The sequence below is a fragment of the Triticum urartu genome, chromosome 4 (assembly GCF_003073215.2).
Source record: "Triticum urartu cultivar G1812 chromosome 4, Tu2.1, whole genome shotgun sequence".
NCBI classification, from domain to species: Eukaryota; Viridiplantae; Streptophyta; class Magnoliopsida; order Poales; family Poaceae; genus Triticum; species Triticum urartu.
Genome location: NC_053025.1, coordinates 475428479 through 475448157, shown reverse-complemented (window position 1 = coordinate 475448157; position 19679 = coordinate 475428479). Strand labels below are relative to the sequence as shown.

At 45.7% G+C, this 19679-nt stretch overlaps 1 protein-coding gene and 1 pseudogene across 1 annotated transcript; one reads left to right on the top strand and one right to left on the bottom strand.

Moving 5' to 3' along the window:
- Nucleotides 1–5778: 5778 nt before the first annotated feature.
- On the top strand, nt 5779–9765 carry LOC125552136 (beta-glucuronosyltransferase GlcAT14B-like). Its single transcript, XM_048715617.1, has 4 exons — nt 5779–6613; nt 8210–8285; nt 8362–8477; nt 9057–9765. Exons 1-4 carry the CDS (start codon nt 6097–6099, stop codon nt 9569–9571), a joined length of 1224 nt encoding a protein of 407 aa, XP_048571574.1. The 5' UTR covers nt 5779–6096; the 3' UTR covers nt 9572–9765.
- A 2006-nt stretch (nt 9766–11771) lies between these two features.
- LOC125552135 lies at nt 11772–14928 on the bottom strand (annotated as a pseudogene).
- Between the last annotated feature and the right edge of the window lie 4751 nt (nt 14929–19679).

The following is a 19679-nucleotide window of genomic DNA, read 5'->3' as shown; positions in this document are numbered from 1 at the left end:
GTCGGCACGCTACCTACGTGATTAGTTTTAAACCTCAATAATTGTTATTTAGTACCAGCTTTGAGCATGAACATTGTATCAGGATCTCGTTTAATTCGAGATGGCTACTCATTTAAATCCGAGAATAATGGTTGTTCTATTTATATGAGAGATATGTTTTATGGTCATGCTCCGCTGGTGAATGGTTTATTCTTAATGAATCTCGAGCGTAATGTTACACATATTCATAGTGTGAATACCAAAAGATGTAAGGTTGATAATAATAGTCCCACATACTTGTGGCACTGCCGCCTTGGTCACATAGGTGTCAAACGCATGAAGAAGCTCCATGCAGATGGACTTTCGGAGTCTCTTGATTACAAATCATTTGACACGTGCGAACCATGCCTCATGGGTAAAATGACCAAGACTCTGTTCTCAGGAACAATGGAGCGAGCAACCAACTTATTGGAAATCATATATACTGATGTGTGCGGTCCAATGAGTGTTGAGGCTCACAGTGGCTATCGTTATGTTCTCACCCTCACTGATGACTTGAGTAGATATGGGTATGTCTACTTAATGAAACACAAGTCTGAGACCTTTGAAAAATTCAAGGAATTTCCTAGTGAGGTTGAGAATCAACGTGACAGAAAAATCAAGTTCTTGCAATCAGATCATGGGGGAGAATACTTGAGTCACGAATTTGGCACACACTTAAGGAAATGTGAAATAGTGTCACAACTCACGCCGCTTGGAACACCTCAGCGTAATGGTGTGTCCGAACATCGTAATCGCACTCTATTGGATATGGTGCGATCTATGATGTCTCTTACCGATCTACCGCTGTCATTTTGGGGCTATGCTTTAGAGTCTGCCGCATTCACTTTAAATAGGGCTCCGTTGAAATCCGTTGAGACGACACCGTATGAATTATGATTTGGGAAGAAACCTAAGCTGTCGTTTCTAAAAGTTTGGGGATGCGATGCTTATGTCAAGAAACTTCAACCTGAAAAGCTCAAACCCAAATCGGAAAAATGCGTCTTCATAGGATACCCTAAAGAAACTATTGGGTATACCTTCTACCTCAGATCCGAAGGCAAGATCTTTGTTGCCAAGAATGGATCCTTTCTAGAGAAAGAGTTTCTCTCGAAAGAAGTAACTGGGAGGAAAGTAGAACTAGATGAAGTGTTGCCTCTTGAACCGAAGAGTGGCGCAGCTCAAGAAAATGTTCCTGAGGTGCCTGCACCGACTAGAGAGGAAGTTAATGATGATGATCATGGAACTTCATATCAAGTTGCTACTGAACTTCGTAGGTCCACAAGGACATGTTCCGCACCAGAGTGGTACGGCAACCCTGTCTTGGAAATTATGTTGTTAGACAACGGTGAACCTTCGAACTATGAGGAAGCGATGGCGGGCCCAGATTCTGACAAATGGCTGGAAGCCATGAAATCCGAGATAGAATCCATGTATGAAAACGAAGTATGGACTTTGACTGACTTGGCCGATGATCGGCGAGCCATAGAAAATAAATGGATCTTTAAGAAGAAGACCGACACGGATGGTAATGTAACCATCTATAAAGCTCGGCTTGGCGCTAAGGGTTATCGACAAGTTCAAGGGGTTGACTACGATGAGACTTTCTCACCCGTAGTGAAGCTGAAGTCCGTCAGAATCATGTTAGCAATTGCCGCATTCTATGATTATGAGATATGGCAAATGGACATCAAAACCGCATTCCTTAATGGTTTCCTTAAGGAAGAATTGTATATGATGCAGCCGGAAGGTTTTGTCGATCCTAAGAATGCTGACAAGGTGTGCAAGCTCCAACGCTCGATCTATGGGCTGGTGCAAGCATCTCGGAGTTGGAACATTCGTTCTAATGAGATGATCAAAGCGTTTGGGTTTACGCAGACTTATGGAGAAGCCTGCATTTACAAGAAAGTGAGTGGGAGCTCTGTAGCATTTCTCATATTGTATGTGGATGACATACTGTTGATAGAAAATGATATAGAATTCTTGGAAAGCATAAAGGCCTATTTGAACAAGTGTTTTTCAATGAAGGATCTTGGAGAAGCTGCTTACATATTAGGCATCAAGATCTATAGAGATAGATCGAGACGCCTCATTGGTCTTTCACAGAGTACGTACCTTGACAAGATATTGAAGAAGTTCAATATGGATCAGTCAAAGAAGGGGTTCTTGCCTGTATTGCAAGGTACGAGATTGAGCACGGCTCAATGCCCGACCACGGCAGAAGATAGAGAAAAGATGAGTGTCGTCCCCTATGCCTCGGCCATAGGGTCTATCATGTATGCTATGCTGTGTACCAGACCTGATGTAAATCTTGCCGTAAGTTTGGTAGGAAGGTACCAAAGTAATCCCGGCATGGAACACTGGACAGCGGTCAAGAATATCCTGAAGTACCTGAAGAGGACTAAGGATGTGTTTCTCGTTTATGGAGGTGACGAAGAGCTCGTCGTAAAGGGTTACGTCGATGCTAGCTTCGACACAGATTTGGATGACTCTAAGTCACAAACCGGATACGTGTATATTTTGAATGGTTGGGCAGTAAGCTGGTGCAGTTGCAAGCAAAGCATTGTGGCGGGATCTACATGTGAAGCGGAGTACATGGCAGCCTCGGAGGCAGCACAAGAAGCAATCTGAGTAAAGGAGTTCATTACTGACCTAGGAGTCATACCCAATGCGTCAGGCCCGATGACTCTCTTCTGTGACAACACTGGAGCTATTGCCCTTGCCAAGGAGCCCAGGTTTCACAGGAAGACCAGGCATATCAAGCGTCGCTTCAACTCCATTCATGAAAGTGTTCAAAATAGAGACATAGATATTTGTAAAGTACATATGGACCTGAATGTGGCAGATCCGTTGACTAAACCTCTCCCTAGAGCAAAACATGATCAACACCAGAACTGTATGGGTGTTCGATTCATCACAATGTAACTAGATTATTGACTCTAGTGCAAGTGGGAGACTGTTGGAAATATGCCCTAGAGGCAATAATAAAATGGTTATTATTATATTTCCTTGTTCATGATAATTGTCTATTGTTCATGCTATAATTGTGTTATCCGAAAATCGTAATACATGTGTGAATACATAGACCACAACACGTCCCTAGTGAGCCTCTAGTTGACTAGCTCGTTGATCAAAAGATAGTCATGGTTTCCTGACTATGGACATTAGATGTCATTGATAACGGGATCACATCATTAGGAGAATGATGTGATGGACAAGACCCAATCCTAAGTATAGCTCAAAGATCGTGTAGTTCGTTTGCTATAGCTTTTCCGAATGTCAAGTATCATTTCCTTAGACCATGAGATTGTGCAACTCCCGGATACCGTAGGAGTGCTTTGGGTGTGCCAAACGTCACAACGTAACTGGGTGACTATAAAGGTGCACTACGGGTATCTCCGAAAGTGTCTGTTGGGTTGGCACGAATCGAGACTGGGATTTGTCACTCCGAATGACGGAGAGGTATCTCTGGGCCCACTCGGTAATGCATCATCATAATGAGCTCAATGTGACCAAGTGGTTGATCACGAGATCATGCATTACGGTACGAGTAAAGTGACTTGCCGGCAACGAGATTGAACAAGGTATTGGGATACCGACGATCGAGTCTCGGGCAAGTAACGTACCGATTGACAAAGGGAATTGTATACGGGATTGATTGAATCCTCGACATCGTGGTTCATCCGATGAGATCATCGAGGAGCATGTGGGAGCCAACATGGGTATCCAGATCCCGCTGTTGGTTATTGACCGGAGAGTCGTCTTGGTCATGTCTGCGTGTCTCCCGAACCCGTAGGGTCTACACACTTAAGGTTCGGTGACGCTAGGGCTGTTGAGATATTAGTATACGGTAACCCGAAAGTTGTTCGGAGTCCCGGATGAGATCCCGGACGTCACGAGGAGTTCCAGAATGGTCCGGAGGTGAAGATTTATATATAGGAAGTCAAGTTTCGGCCATCGGGAAAGTTTCGGGGGTAATCGATATTGTACCAGGACCATCGGAAGGGTCTCGGAGGTCCACCGGGTGGGGCCACCTATTCCGGAGGCCCCATGGGCTGAAGTGGGAGGGGAACCAGCCCCTAGTGGGCTGGTGCGCCCCCCATGGGCCTCCCCCTGCGCCTAGGGTTGGAAACCCTAGGGGTGGGGGCGCCCCACTTGGCTTGGGGGGCACTCCACCCTCCTTGGCCGCCGCCCCCCTTGGAGATCCCATCTCCTAGGGCCGGCGCCCCCCTAGGGGTCCTATATATAGTGGGGGGGAGGGAGGGAAGCCGCACCCTAGCCCCTGGCGCCTCCCTCTCCCTCCCGTGACACTTCTCCCTCTCCCTGAGCTTGGCGAAGCCTTGCCGAGATCACCGTTGCTTCCACCACCACGCCGTCGTGCTGCTGGATCTCCATCAACCTCTCCTTCCCCCTTGCTGGATCAAGTTGGAGGAGACGTCTTCCCAACCGTACGTGTGTTGAACACGGAGGTGTCGTCTGTTCGGCGCTAGGTCACGGTGATTTGGATCACGACGAGTACGACTCCATCAAACCCGTTCTCTTGAACGCTTCCGCTCGCGATCTACAAGGGTATGTAGATACACTCCCCTCTCCCTCGTTGCTAGATGACTCCATAGATTGATCTTGATGATGGGTAGAAAATTTTAAAATTCTGCTACGTTCCCCAACATTTTTCTCCCGTCGCAGTCGGTCTCGCTGGTTAAATTTATGGTCAAAGTTGGACCTCGGAAAGCGCAGACACACTATATTTTGAATTGGAGGGAGTATAAGGAACCGCAAGACATGAACTTAATACATAAATATATATGATAAATTGAATGCTATTTGAATGACTGACCACACAGAACGCACAAAACACACACAGGAAAAAGAGGAGTTAGATTGTCTCGTCATGAGCACAAAAGATGCACTTCTTGCTTCCTTGCCAATTGCGACGGACAAGGTTATCTTTGGTCACTACAACTCCCCTCCGAAGATATCACATGATGATTTTATTTTTTTAGTGAAATCTCTAACTTTCAAATTTTCTTGTTATTATCCACTGTGACCTTTAAATTCATGAGTGCATGGTACATAGAGTCAATTGTGAAGGATCATATGTAGTGAGGTTCCAATTAAACACATCTCGCCCTTGTGCCAGGTTAACCGAAATCAATCGGGATAAATTTTTTGTCAGATCAAATCTTGCGTGAAATAAATGCCCGGCGGGGATGAAGTGAGCACCGTCGCAAGAGTATCACGCTTATCATGAACAACACGGTACAAAGCTGGATATTATTCTCGAAAGTTGGCATCGCCTAGCCAGTTGTCCTTCCAGAAACGAATCTTCGACCCGTCATGTTACCGCGAAGGATCCGAAGCGGAAAAGATCCATTAGACCAGCCCAAAGTGCATCAGGGTTTGTCAAAACGACACCCTCAGAAAGTAATTTGAACAACCTCAGTAAGTAAGACATCAGAGAGTAATTTTCCAAACAACGCTTCATGAAATTTCATGCGTACACCATTTCCAATTTATTTTGGTTATGGCCGCGTGTACATTTCTTAGATTATTTTGAAGCGCAGAAAATGCATTTTCGATGAAAAGAAAACGAAGGGTTCCATGGACCTCAGCCACCAGATGCACTTTCCGGGGTCATTTCATGCTGATCTTGTCGTCTGGGGTTAATTTTGTAATCATGGCCTCGCCTCGGCATCGTAAATGTCGTCGCATCGCTCCTACAAGAGCAGAAGCTGCGCGCGTCGGTCGCTGCAGTAATAATCAGAATCAGGGCACGGCGCACGCCGCGTCGTACCGTACGCACCCGTCCCGGCTCCCGAGTTGCTTGCACGAAACGGTGCGGCCTCGCCATCTCCATCCACCTCGCAGTCACACCAGCTCAGCACTCAGCAGCAGCTTCTGCTCCGCTCGCCCCCCTCCACCCCCACCAGCAGCCAGCGACCGAGCCCCCCGTCCGGCTCTATTCTGCTCTACTAACCGATAGTTGCCCCGTCCGTGCGCCTCGACGCCGCCGGCGAGCGAGCGAATGCCGGGGCTCTAGCGCTCCGCGTATCGCCGACGACGGGCGGGCGGGCGGCCATGAGGAAGCACCTGCCGCAGCCGGGCCGCCACAGGTGGATGCGCTCGCTGCTGCTCGCGCTGCCGCTCCTCTCGCTCCCGATCCTCTACGCCGCGCTCGGGCCGGCGCGCACGCAGCAGCCGCCCTCCCCGCCGCGGCTCGGGGGGAGGCAGCAGCAGCAGCAGCCCCTGCCGCCGCCCAGGCTGGCGTACCTCATCTCGGGCGGCCCCGGCGACGGCCCGCGGATCCGCCGCCTCCTGCGGGCGCTCTACCACCCCTGGAACTACTACCTCGTCGGGGTCTCGGGGGAGGAGGAGCGCGCGGATCTCGAGGCCTTCGTGCGCGGCGAGGAGGCGCCCCGGAGGTACGGCAACGTCAGGGTCGCGGCGCCGGGGGAGTGGCCCGTGGTCTCGCGCCGGGGCCCGACCGAGCTGGCCGCCACGCTCCACGGCGCCGCCCTGCTGCTCAGGGAGTTCGACGGGTGGAGCTGGTTCATCAATCTCAGCGCCTCCGACTACCCGCTCATGCCCCAAGATGGTAATTTCAGCTCCTTCCTGGATGGATTGCCCCCGATTGGCTTGCAATTTTAAGCGCGCCTTTGCTTGTTAATTTTAGAGTATCTAGTACACGTGTAGCTACCAAAACTACATATTGTGCTCCTTAGTGCTAGCTTGTTGTAGCTTCTCTTCATTTAGGAGCTTTGGATTATGGATTTCTTTGTGTGACCTATCCGTTTCACCAAGCTTGGGTCTCCTATCTAGTTCTCTGCCGTCTGATATCTAGTTCTCCAAGTGGTAGTTGCCCTTATGATGCTGCTCTGTAAGGTTTTCATTTGCAGAACTCCTTACAGCCAGTTATTCTGTTATGTTTTAAAATAGTGCTATTTTGCCCTTCGGTGTAGTCCACTATTGCTAAAAGATAAGTTCAGACTGAGTTTAGAACTTGAGATACATTACCATGTTCAACACACTGGCGATCCAGTTACATCTTGACATTTTTTCGGAAACTTGGTGTGTCTCCGTAACTCTGCAACGGCACTCAAACTGCACCAAGTAGTATTTCAGCTGTTGCCATTGTCTCAATTAAATTGCAATAAATACTGCAGTATTGGTGTTCCTTTCGTTGAAAATATTGCAGTATTGGTTTTCCTTTCGTAGAAAATACTGCAATAAATACTAAGAATTTAGTGAGTTAGGTTATTGGGCTAGACATTATTGGTGTTCCTTTCACAGAAAATGTTGTGATGTGGTAAAAAGTACTAGTAGTGAACTTCATCAATTTGTGTAAATTCTACTGGAATATTACTGATGTTACATCAACTCGAGTGGTGGTGCTGTATGTCTATTTATAGTATCATTACGATTTTAAGGAATGAGTGTCAGAGCAAAGAGCCAAATATAGCGTGTGCTTCTGGCCTCATTTGCACTTCTTGATGTTATGTTGGGATTTTACGTACAGTTGTACACTAAGAAAGTCAACCCAGCTGCAAGACAGGAAGTAGATGCAGCAGTTTAGGACATGAAGCGTATCTTTTAGTAATTGCTAAGGTTTCTATGAGTAAAGAGTTATGTTAGGAAATGATAGGTCTCAGAGTTTGAATTAGATGAGACCATGAGGATTGAGTTAGCCGTGGGTCACCTATATAGACTGGCGATTGCTATGCTATGTACTCGTGATAGCCAAGCAAACGATAAGAAGTAGGAGTATTTTCCTAGCTATCTTCTATTCCCTCCGTTCACAAATATAAAATGTTCTAACTTTTTTCTAAATCGGATGTATATAAACACGTTTTAGTGTATTTGTTCACTCATTTCAGTCTGTATGTAGTCCATATTGAAATATCCAAAACATCTTATATTTGTGAGCGGAGGGAGTATCTTTCTGCCCTAGTTATCAATACAGCGCCAGCCACGGCGCATGTCCACTTGCTGGTTTTTGGCCCAAGAGCTCCCCCAGGTCTTGACTAAGCCTTGAGATCCGGAGCTTTATCGCTTGAGTTCACAATTTTTACCTGGTTGTTACAGCAAATTACTGATGTAGACCTGTATGTTGATCACATTTATGATTGCAGTGCTGTACCAAAATAGTTGGTGTCACTTCTGAAACTAACATACCTGTTCTTGCCCTTGACAGACCTCCTTCATATCTTCTCATATCTTCCAAGAGATCTGAACTTTATCGACCACACAAGCAATATTGGTTGGAAGGAGTAAGGATATTTATTTCGGTGTGTTTCTTAGCGATCTGATATGTTCTTTATCATGATTCTTTGGTTGCATGTGCAGGCATCAAAGGGCTAGACCAATCATCGTGGATCCAGCATTGCAGATCTCAAACAAAACTGAGGTTGTGACAACAAAGGAGAAAAGAAGCTTGCCTTCAGCTTTCAAAATATTTGTAGGTATTGTCTCATGCTTGTTTTGTACTTAACACGGTCGAAATATTCTGCACTAATTCAAAATAATACTTTGCTGTTGCCTCTCATCTTCTATTTCTGTTAAGAATAATCTCTTGAGTGCAATACTGATAGATTCCCATACATTACTGTGGAATAAATTAGTATATCGCTGTAGAACCATAATAACATGTTGTTTTCCTTCAAGAAAACGCAAAGGATTTTGTGTCTTGTTTGCATTGATGGATAAAGAGAGTTTGTGTACAAGCCCAGAGAAGGGCCACACCCGGGAGTTACAACACAACACCCCTAAGTTGGAAGAAGTGTTGCTAGACCCACTGCCCCTGCTTTCGCCCACAGTCGGGCCTCAGCCCTAATAGTGTCAAGCAGGCTAGCAATGTGAGGCTGCGGGCCGTCGAAGATGACCGAATTTTGTGTTATCTGGGAAATTTTCCTTGATGAAGCCACTATTCTCTTGAAGATGGAACTGACACGTGCCTGTGTTGACTGCCAACAGCCAAATGCTACTCTTTGTTGTCGTGTAAATTTTGAGCTCTAACCGATGACCTTATTCTCCCGATGCAGGTTCGTCGTGGGTAATATTGAGCCGATCATTCCTGGAGTTCTGCATATTGGGATGGGACAACCTTCCTCGCACGCTGCTCATGTACTTCACCAATTTCCTGTCGTCCTCGGAGGGATACTTCCACACGGTGATCTGCAACTCAAAGTACTACCAGAACACCACCATCAACAATGATCTCCGTTTCATGGCGTGGGACAACCCCCCTCGGACGCACCCTCTCAACCTGACAGCCGAGTACTTCGACGCAATGGCGAACAGCGGGCTGCCATTTGCGCACTCTTTCACGCGTGACGATCCGGTCCTGGATATGATTGACACTGAGCTGTTGAAGCGAGCGCCCGACCGCTTCACACCAGGTGGATGGTGCCTGGGTAGCCCGGTGGGCGGCAAAGACCCTTGTACTGTTTTCGGAAGGTCATTTGTTCTCAGGCCGATTAAAGGTTCGGGGAAGCTAGAGAAGTTGTTGTTGAAACTTTTGGAACCTGACAACTTCAGGCCTAAACAGTGTATATAACGCTCTTGTTACATGTAGCCAGCTTTTACGGAGTAGTATTTTGGTAGTGTGCGCTGTGCGGGGGCAAAAGTGTTCCTGAGGTGGTTGGTTATCATAGTTCTGGCGGCAGGTACAGTTACACGGCGTGCTTTTGTATACTTGCAACTGGAAGCTCGAAGAGTGACTGAAATCATACATGTACACACTTCATGTCCCATCTTTTCATGGATGTGCATATACAAATTACAGAAATCCATAATCCAAAGAAAACACAATCTGTTTACTGACATTTGCTTCTCTGCTCTCTAGGGTTTCTTTTCTACCTTAAACTCGAAAATGGTTGTTTCAACTATAAATTACCATGAGACTTTTGACGACCGCCGTTGGATGACTAAAAGTGTCAGGACAAGTTTGATAGGGACATTTGAGACAGATTTGGTGACCCGTGTTGCTGCGTTGGATACCATGTACTACCTCCGTCTGAAAAAGCTTGTCGCTCAAATGGATGTATCTAGCTTCAAGTTAGTGCTAGATACATTCATTTGAAGAACAAGGTTGAGACAAGCTTTTCCGGACGGAGGGAGTAGGAAATACTCGAAGGTAGCGAGAAACCCGTAAAACTTGAGAAGTGAAGTGGATAGAGTGAAAAACTTGGGAATTTGATTATGGATCCTGAGATATGGTTCATCCCTAACTATCCGCATGTGCCCCTCTATATAGTATGGTTCTTGTATTCACTGTGAGTCTTGAATCAACTAAAATGCATAAATTACTTTTTTTAAATGTAAAATTCGTAAATTACTATCAGCTCGAGGAACTAACCATTTGTAATCACAACAGGCAGGTATCTCCATTGAGGTTTTCACTATCAAAATGACGAAGCTAGGATCACCCGCTACCCCTCCCCTTGCTACCCCCATAGCCAAGAGAATGAGCCACGACCGTTGATTCGCTGCTCGTTGCAGAGCCAAGCACACGACCTCTCCATCCAGACCACAAAAAACCTAACCATCTGAGCTATGCATGTCTTCAAGAAGTGGAGAGGCCATGGACCATATTGGTCATGCACAAACGCTCGGGACGATATGAGTGTGCATATCCTGTGGTCCCACCTCTAAAATGCCAGTACCATGCTACCATCTTTCAAGAAAGAAATTTAATTATTTCAAAAAGAATTGCTTTTCGAGTGAATATTCATGAGACATGTGTCTAAAATTACAAGAAATTTCAAATATTTTTTTTGCATATTCAAAGTTTGAAATTGCTAGCCAGGCCTGCCGCCTGGTAAGAAATTTCAAATATTAATTCGGAATACACATTTTTTTTTACTAACCGGGCTACTCCTTTCCATTAAATTTTACTAACACATATAGTTCACGAGCGACCATAGAGATAAAGGAGACGGGAAAGAAAGAGTAGCGAGTTCGGGCATCAGGAAACCACTGCTCATGCCTACAATCAAGACATGAACCATGGGGCGAATACCTGATACCACCCTTCATCGCAAAGCTACAACCTAGACCAGCGAACAACCAGTCTCAAAATAGCATAACAGGCAACAAAGCTCGTGAAAAAAGAACAGACCAAAACGACTAAGGGCGATGCAGGCTACAACTAACATCCCAGCAAATCTACGGCTTCACTCCTCGCGGGTATCAGCTCCAGGCAAAGGAGGGCCACACAACAACACCATATGAGAATCGTTCTCCTTCAGCAGCTCCGCACCGCGCTTAACAGCCAAGAATGCAGCCAAGACCATCAACTAGCATCTTCAGAGGCTCGGGCGAGACAAGTTCCACTAGTTCCAGTGATTTTTGACGAAAACGGCTGTTTCCTTTACATTTTATTGTCTTGATCTCTATACATCAATAATTTTACTTCAAGTAGCTTTGCTGAATGGGCAGTGATCTTTACAGTTTACACGATGGTGAAGTTTGAAACAATCTTAAATTCTTAATGTCATACCTGTAAAGGCGTAAGCGCAATAGATATGGTTTTCTTCTCGTGATATAACCAAGCAGAAGTGTAGCAGCTGGATATCTTACTTCATTCTCTCTGCAACAAAATGTACAGCAGTAAATGGGATTACACGCTTCAGTGTGAATGCTATCGATGCACAAGCTCCACCAATTTTCTGGCCATATGTATGATTTCTTGTACCACCGGCTTTGAGTTGATGTTCGATTTTGTTTTACTGATGAATTCCAGCCTGTTCCTGGATATTTCCACCTTTGATGAGCTTACACTCAACAATGTGCATTTTACAAAACATATACGTAGATATATCTAACCAATATGTATAATGACCCAACTGGACCATGGTTACGAAATCACATGAAGCAAATCATGTGAGAAGCATATGCCCATTCCAGAAGTTGCAGCGAAGTACTGTTAGTAACTACTCTAAGCATCCATGGTAGCAAAGGGAGTGCATTGAAGCCTTACAAGTTACAAGCCTTTGCTCTCGTTCTTTATTTGCTTCCTGTCTTCGGACTTGTGCTTCTCGGCATCCTTCACCATGCGTTTCTTCTTCACCACGCGCTCGAACTCCTCCTTGCTCAACCAACCTTCCTCGTTTTCCTTCTTTACTTGCTTCTTGTCCTCGGACTTGTACTTCTCAGCATCCTGCAACATGCGCCTCTTCTTTACCATGCCCTCGATCTCCTTCTTGCTCAGCCAACCCTCGCCATTTTCCTTCTTCATTTGTTTCTTGTCCTTGTCGTTTTCCATCTTTATTTTCTTTATTTGTTTCTTGTCCTCGGACTTGTACTTCCCAGCATCCCGCATCATGCGATTTATCTCCTCCTTCCTCAGCCCACCCTTGTCGATGGTGACGCTGCTCTTGTTTCCAGTCGTCAGGTCCTCCGCCGACACCCTCATGATACCGTTCGCTTCGACTTCATATGTCACTCTGAGTCGTGCCATGCCCTTAAGCTCTGGGGGAATACCAGAGACCGTGACCTGTCCCAGGAGGTTGTTGTCCTTGGTAAACTCCCCTTCACCTTCGTACACCGGGAAGGTCACGCTGGTCTGGTAGTCGTATATGGTTGTGTAAGGCCCATCTCTCTTAACGGGGATGGTGGTGTTCCTGGGTATCAGCACGCTCATGATACCAGGGTCACCCATGATACCACTTACTATCTCTACCCCGAGCGAGAGTGGTGTGACGTCAAGAAGGATCAAGTCCTGCACCTTCTGGTTGCCCTCACCGCTGAGGGTGGCGGCCTGTACAGCAGCGCCAATGGCGACAGCCTCGTCAGGGTTGATGCTCTTGCATAATTTCTTCCCGTTGAAGAAATCATTAAGCAGCTGCTGAATCTTGGGGATCCTGGTGGAGCCTCCCACAAGCACGACATCGTGGATTTGAGACTTCTCCACCTTGGCATCGCTGAGGCACTTCTCGACGTGCTCAATGCACTTGCGAAAGAGGCCCATGTTAAGCTCCTCAAACCGGGCACGAGTGATGGTCCCATAGAAGTCAATGCCATCGTGGAGCGAGTCAATCTCAATTTTGGCCTGCACTGTGGAAGTTAGCATCCTCTTTGCCCTCTCGCAAGCCATCCTCAGCCGCATGAGCGCCCTCGGGTTGCTTCTGATGTCACTCTTGTGTCTCCAAAGAATATCCTGCACGAAGTGCTGCACCATCTGGCTGTTAAGATCCTCCCCACCAAGGTGAGTGTCACCAGCAGTGGCCTTGACCGTACAGATTCCCTTGTCAATATTGATAACCGAGATATCCAAGGTACCGCCGCCAAGATCAAATATGAGCACCGTCTTCACTTCACTGCTGCTGGACGTCCTGTCAAGACCATAAGCGATGACTGCAGCTGAGGGCTCGTTGATGATGCGCATGACGTTGAGGCCAGCAATGGTGCCAGCGTCAAGGGTAGCCTGGCGCTGGGAGTCATTGAAGTAGACCGGGACAGTGATGACGGCGTTCTTCACCGCTGTGCCTAGGTAGGCCTCGGCCACCTCACGCATCTTCATCAGCAACATGGAGGAGATCTCTGCAGCAACGAACTGCTTCTCCAACCCCCCTGTACTGCACCACGATCACCGGCCGGTCACCAGGACCTTGAATGACTTTGAAAGGCCATAGCTTGATATCACTTTGTACGGACGTGCCACTGAATCGCCGGCCAATAAGTCGCTTTGCGTCTGAAGAAAATAGGAGTGGTTAATTTCATGAATAAATATCACAAGGATGATCTTACAGAACTAGTACAAATTTAGGTATCAGTTGCATCACAACGAACATATTTTAAGTCCAGTTCGCAGAACTATAGATTTGCGAACTATCATTAAACTACAGCTGTGCAATGCATTTCCATGAAACAGGATCCTGTATGTCATACTCGATGTTGTTTTATGATATGGTTGATGGCTAAGCGTGCAGTTCTCTAAAATTGGTTCTTATAGTTTTACGGAATTTGCATCGAGCTTTCAAAACCACTCATTCCAATGAGAATTCAAATGACATAGCAAAAGTAATAAGCCATTCAATGTTTGCTCGTCAAAAACCTGCAATCTTTCCTGGATATATTCAGATTATAATATAGAGGTTGTCCGTTGTCCTGTAATATTATGCAGTGAGATAATAATTTGTTGGTTTTCAGTGACACTAAATAATTTTGGTGAATAGGAGTACTTAACAGTTGATGAGATAATCCTTTCATCACAAACAACGAAAAGGGCAAGGCAAAAAGGGGAAAGACGGAGGGATCTGAACGGCGGACTAGGCTCAGAGAAGACGGCGGGGATCTGAACGGCGGACTAGGCTCAGCATCTTGGGGACTCTACTGCGGTCTATACATGTAACGCCGTGGCACAATCCCGTGGACCTGAGAAACCTAACGAGTATAGAACAGCAGATCGAAGTGCTGCCAAGAATTCAAGCACTAGCTAGCACGAAGACAGCTCTGGACGTCCCTCCGCTTTAGCCGGTGGCGTGTAGACATATGACCGACCATCTTGAGGGCACCAAGTCTATGTATATGTAACACAAACACACAACTACACAAGGCCGGGTGTAGCTCAATTGAACTGGTGCAGGATCAGATCAGCGTCAGGGGTTCTTAGTTCTTACCGAAGACGGTGTTGACGGAGTTCATTGCGGCCTGGTTCATGGCCGCGTCGCCGATGAGACGGCAGGTGTCGGTGAAGGCAACGCAGGACGGCGTGGTGAGGTTGCCCTGGTCGTTGGGGATGACCTCGACACGGTTGTGCGACGGCCGCCACACGGCCACGCAGGAGTAGGTCGTCCCGAGGTCGATGCCGATCGCCGGCCCCTCGTCCTTCGCGCCCGCCATCTCCGCGCAACAGAGGCGTACGGAAAAGGAAGATTGAAGTAGGGCAGGGCGTGGAATTTAGGAAGCCGAAGGATTTAAAATAAGCAGGAGTATTTTTTTTGGGTGGCACTTTCAGATTTCAGGTTGTAAGACTATCCACACTGGAAGTAACATAGATAATAAACATTACACATATCTAGACAAAATAGATGATGTAGTAAGCAATTAACGGAGTAAGGGAGACATGTAGTAACATAGCTACTACCTTTGTCTTTGTGTATAAGTCATTCGCGTAGTTCTAGGCCGATAGTTTAACTACCTAAATATGTACCACCGTAAAGAAATATAAGAGCTTTAGATCACTAAAGTAGTGATCTAACGCTCTTATATTTGTTTACGGAGGGAGAATTATATGTGACAAAAAATATATATTTGGAAACTACATCCGTGTAGAAATGTAGTGATATATTTTTTATGACATATAACACATATTTAATTCCTCAAATCGATGACCTAGAACTATGTGAATGACTTATACACCGAAACGGTGGTAGTAGTTAGTACTAGTAGTATGAGGAACATCACACTTATGAAGGTAAGATAAGTCTATAACCTAATAAATTAAGTGTTGCATGACATCACACATATGTTACTCCCCACTATAGAGATAGTAACATAAACTGATAACACATGCATGTTATTAATCTAAATTACTCCCTACTGTGGCTAGTCTAATGGGAGCATCATAGTTTCTATAATGTATGTCAACTAGGCAATTTTGATGAGGTGTCACAAATTAAATAAAAAAAAGAGGGTTGAGTATCATATCATGATACCGTATCATAATGAATGTTGGAGACATATCAACATGATGGTCATTATTATTAGAGTGTTCCCTATTAGTGAGGAAGAGAATGGTGGAAACTAATGAGTCCTCGAGAAAGTGGGGATGAGGTCTATGAGACTGTTCTAAAGAAGAGCAACACTACTATTCATTTTTCACACTTGTGCTTCAAAGTAGCACCATGTTTTTCATATGAGGGTCTCCATGATTTGTCACTTTCTTATACTAGTGGGATTTTTACATTATAGAGCTTGACTTGTATATTTCGATGATGAGCTTTCTCAAACGCTCGAGGTCTTCATGAGCAAGCAAGTTGGATGCACATTCACTTAGTTTCATATAAAGAGCTTTTCATACACTTATAGCTCTAGTGCACTCGTTGCATGACAATCTCTACTCCTCGCATTGACATCGATCGTAAGGCTTCTCCATTACCTAACGATCAGCTGCGTCGATGTGAGATTTTCTCTATTTTTGTCCTCCTTTATAAACCCCAATCATCATTCTCTTTGCCATCCAAGTGCCAAGTCCATGGCTCACGCTCATTTATTGAGTGAAGTTGAAAAGGCTTAAGCAAGAAAAAATATGATCCAATTGCTTGGTTTGCCACCGGGGAGTTCATGATTTATAATTTATATTAGGAAGACCGAGCTATGCCATGCATACAATATTAAATGTTTAGGAATAATGTTCTTTAGCATTTTCTATTTTGAAAAGCAATGATTATTTTCTTGTATTCTTGCATATTATAATTTTGATATCAAATCAATGAAATAATGCTTTAATTCAATCTCTTCCCGTTATTCATACATCAAATGATTACATGGTCAAGATTGTGCTAGGTAGCATTTCACATTAAAAATTATCTTTGTGTTATCATTTACCTACTCAGGGACGAGCAAGAATTAAGCTTCAGATTGTTGATACGTCTCCGATATCTATATATTTTTGTTGTTTCATGCCATTATCTTACTACTTCCACATACTTTTTGAAAAAAATTATATTTGGACTAACATATTAACAGTGCCAAAGGTCAATTCTTGTTTTCTGCCATTTGGGGGGTTTTAGGTGAAAAAATCATAGAGCCGGAATGGCCTGAAATTTTACGTCGATTTTTATGGAATATATCTTAATTTTTGGCGCAGGAATCAACGCAAAAGGGGGCCCACGGGCTCCACAAGGCAGGGGGCACGCCCACCCTCCCTAGGGTGCTCTGGGGTGGCTTGTGGGCACCCCGTAAGTCGGTTGGAGTTCTCCTTATAGTGCAAGGAAGATAATATCGGGGGGGGGGGGGTCGTGTTAAAATTTCAACCTGATTGGAGTTACGGATCTTCTGATATTTAAGAAACGGTGCTCGGCTAGGAAAATAGTCCCGAAAAACAAAGAAGGAAACCTAGAGAAAGAGAGAGAGAGAGAGAGAGAGAGAGAGAGATCCAATCTCGGAGGGGCTCCCGCCCCACGTGGGTCGTGGAGGCCAAGTACTAGAGGGAAATCCTTCTCCCATCTAGGGGGAAGGCCAAGGAAGAAGAAGAAGAAGGAGGGGGCTCTCTCCCCTTCTCCCCCGATGGCGCCGGAGCGCCGCTTGGGAAATCATCGTGACGGTGATCTACACTAACAACTTCACCGCCATCAACACCAACTTTCTCTCCCTCTATGCAGCGGTGTGACCCTTCTTTTCCCGTTGTAATCTCTACTTGAGCATGATGCTCTATGCTATATACTATTATCCAATGGTGTGTTGCACCTCTATGGTGTTTGAGTATATTCGTTTTGTCCTATGGGTTGGTTGGTGATCATGATTGGCTTGAGTTACATGTTTTATTTTGTTGTTGGCCTTTGGTGCCCTCTTTGTGTGCACACGTGTGGGATTACCGCTGTAGGGTGTTGGGGAACGTAGTAATTTCAAAAAAATCCCTACGCACACGCAAGATCATGGTGATGCATAGCAACGAGAGGGGAGAGTGTTGTCCACGTACCCTCATAGACCGAAAGCGGAAGTGTTAGCACAACGCGGTTGATGTAGTCGCACGTCTTCACGATCCGACCGATCAAGTACCGAACGTACGGCACCTTCGAGTTCAGCACACGTTCAGCCCGATGACATCCCTCGAACTCCGATCCAGTCGAGTGTTGAGGGAGAGTTTCGTCAGCACGATGGCGTGGTGACGATGATGATGTTCTACCGATGCAGGGCTTCGCCTAAGCACCGCTACAGTATTATCGAGGTGGATTATGGTGGAGGGGGGCACCGCACACGGCTAAAAGATCAAACGGTCAATTGTTGTGTCTCTAGGGTGCCCCCTGCCCCTGTATATAAAGGAGCAAGGGAGTGCGGCCGGCCAGGAGAGAGGGCGCGCCAGGAGGAGTCCTATTCCCACCGGGAGTAGGACTCCCCCACTTTCCTAGTTGGATTAGGACTTGGGAGGGGGAAAGAGGAGGGGGAAAGAGGAGGGAGAGAGGAAGGAAGGGGGGCGCCGTCCCCTTCTCCTTGTCCTATTCGGACTAGGGGGAAGGGGCGCGCGGCCCAGCCCTGGCCGCCTCTCCTCTTCTCCGTAAAGGCCCACTAAGGCCCATTAACCTCCTGGGGGGTTCCGGTAACCTCCCGGTACTCCGGTAAAATCCCAATTTCACCCGAAACACTTCCAATATCCAAACATAGGCTTCCAATATATCAATCTTCATGTCTCGACCATTTCGAGACTCCTCGTCATGTCCGTGATCACATCCGGGACTCCGAACAACCTTCAGTACATCAAAACATATAAACTCATAATATAACTATCATCGAAACGTTAAGTGTGCGGACCCTACGGGTTCGAGAACTATGTAGACATGACCGAGACACGTCTCCGGTCAATAACCAATAGCGGAACCTGGATGCTCATATTGGTTCCCACATATTCTACGAAGATCTTTATCGGTCAGACCACATAATAACATACGTTGTTCCCTTTGTCATCGGGATGTTACTTGCCCGAGATTCGATCGTCGGTATCTCAATACCTAGTTTCAATCTCGTTACCGGCAAGTCTCTTTACTCGTTCCGTAATACATCATCCCGCAACTAACTCATTAGTTGCAATGCTTGGAAGGCTTAAGTGATGTGCATTACCAAGAGGGCCTAGAGATACCTCTCCGACAATCGGAGTGACAAATCCTAATCTCGAAATACGCCAACCCAACAAGTACCTTCGGAGACACCTGTAGAGCACCTTTATAATCACCCGGTTACGTTGTGACGTTTGGTAGCACACAAAGTGTTCCTCCGGTAAATGGGAGTTGCATAATCTCATAGCCATAGGAACATGTATAAGTTATGAAGAAAGCAATAGCAACATACTAAACGATCGTGGGCTAAGCTAACGGAATGGGTCAAGTAAATCACATCATTATCCTAATGATGTGATCTCATTAATCAAATGACAACTCTTTGTCTATGGTTAGGAAACTTAACCATCTCTGATCAATGAGCTAGTCAAGTAGAGGCATACTGGTGACATACTATTTGTCTATGTATTCACACATTTATTATGTTTCCGGTTAATACAATTCTAGCATGAATAATAAACATTTATCATGATATAAGGAAATAAATAGTAACTTTATTATTGCCTCTAGGGCATATTTCCTTCAGAAGCTACCCCGCCATCTCAGCGGAGAAGCAGCGTGGCTTCCACCGAGCTACTTCAGCCGAATATAGTCGTCCAATATATCGATCTTTACGTCTCGACCATTTCGAGACTCCTCGTCATGTCCCCGGTCTCATCCAGTGTCACATCCCTAGCTTCTGGTAATGCTCTAGGCTAGCTTCGTGTGTGCATCATGTCTATATTCCGAAAGCTGAAATGAGGAAATTGAAAGCCTCGGAAATCATTTTAATAAAAGGGCAAGAAACCCTAAAATTGCAATCAGTAAATACAAAATGCCCTAGAAATAGCTCTGACAATTTTGGCAAGAGTTATAAATCAAACCAAAATTTTGGAACATTTCTAAGGA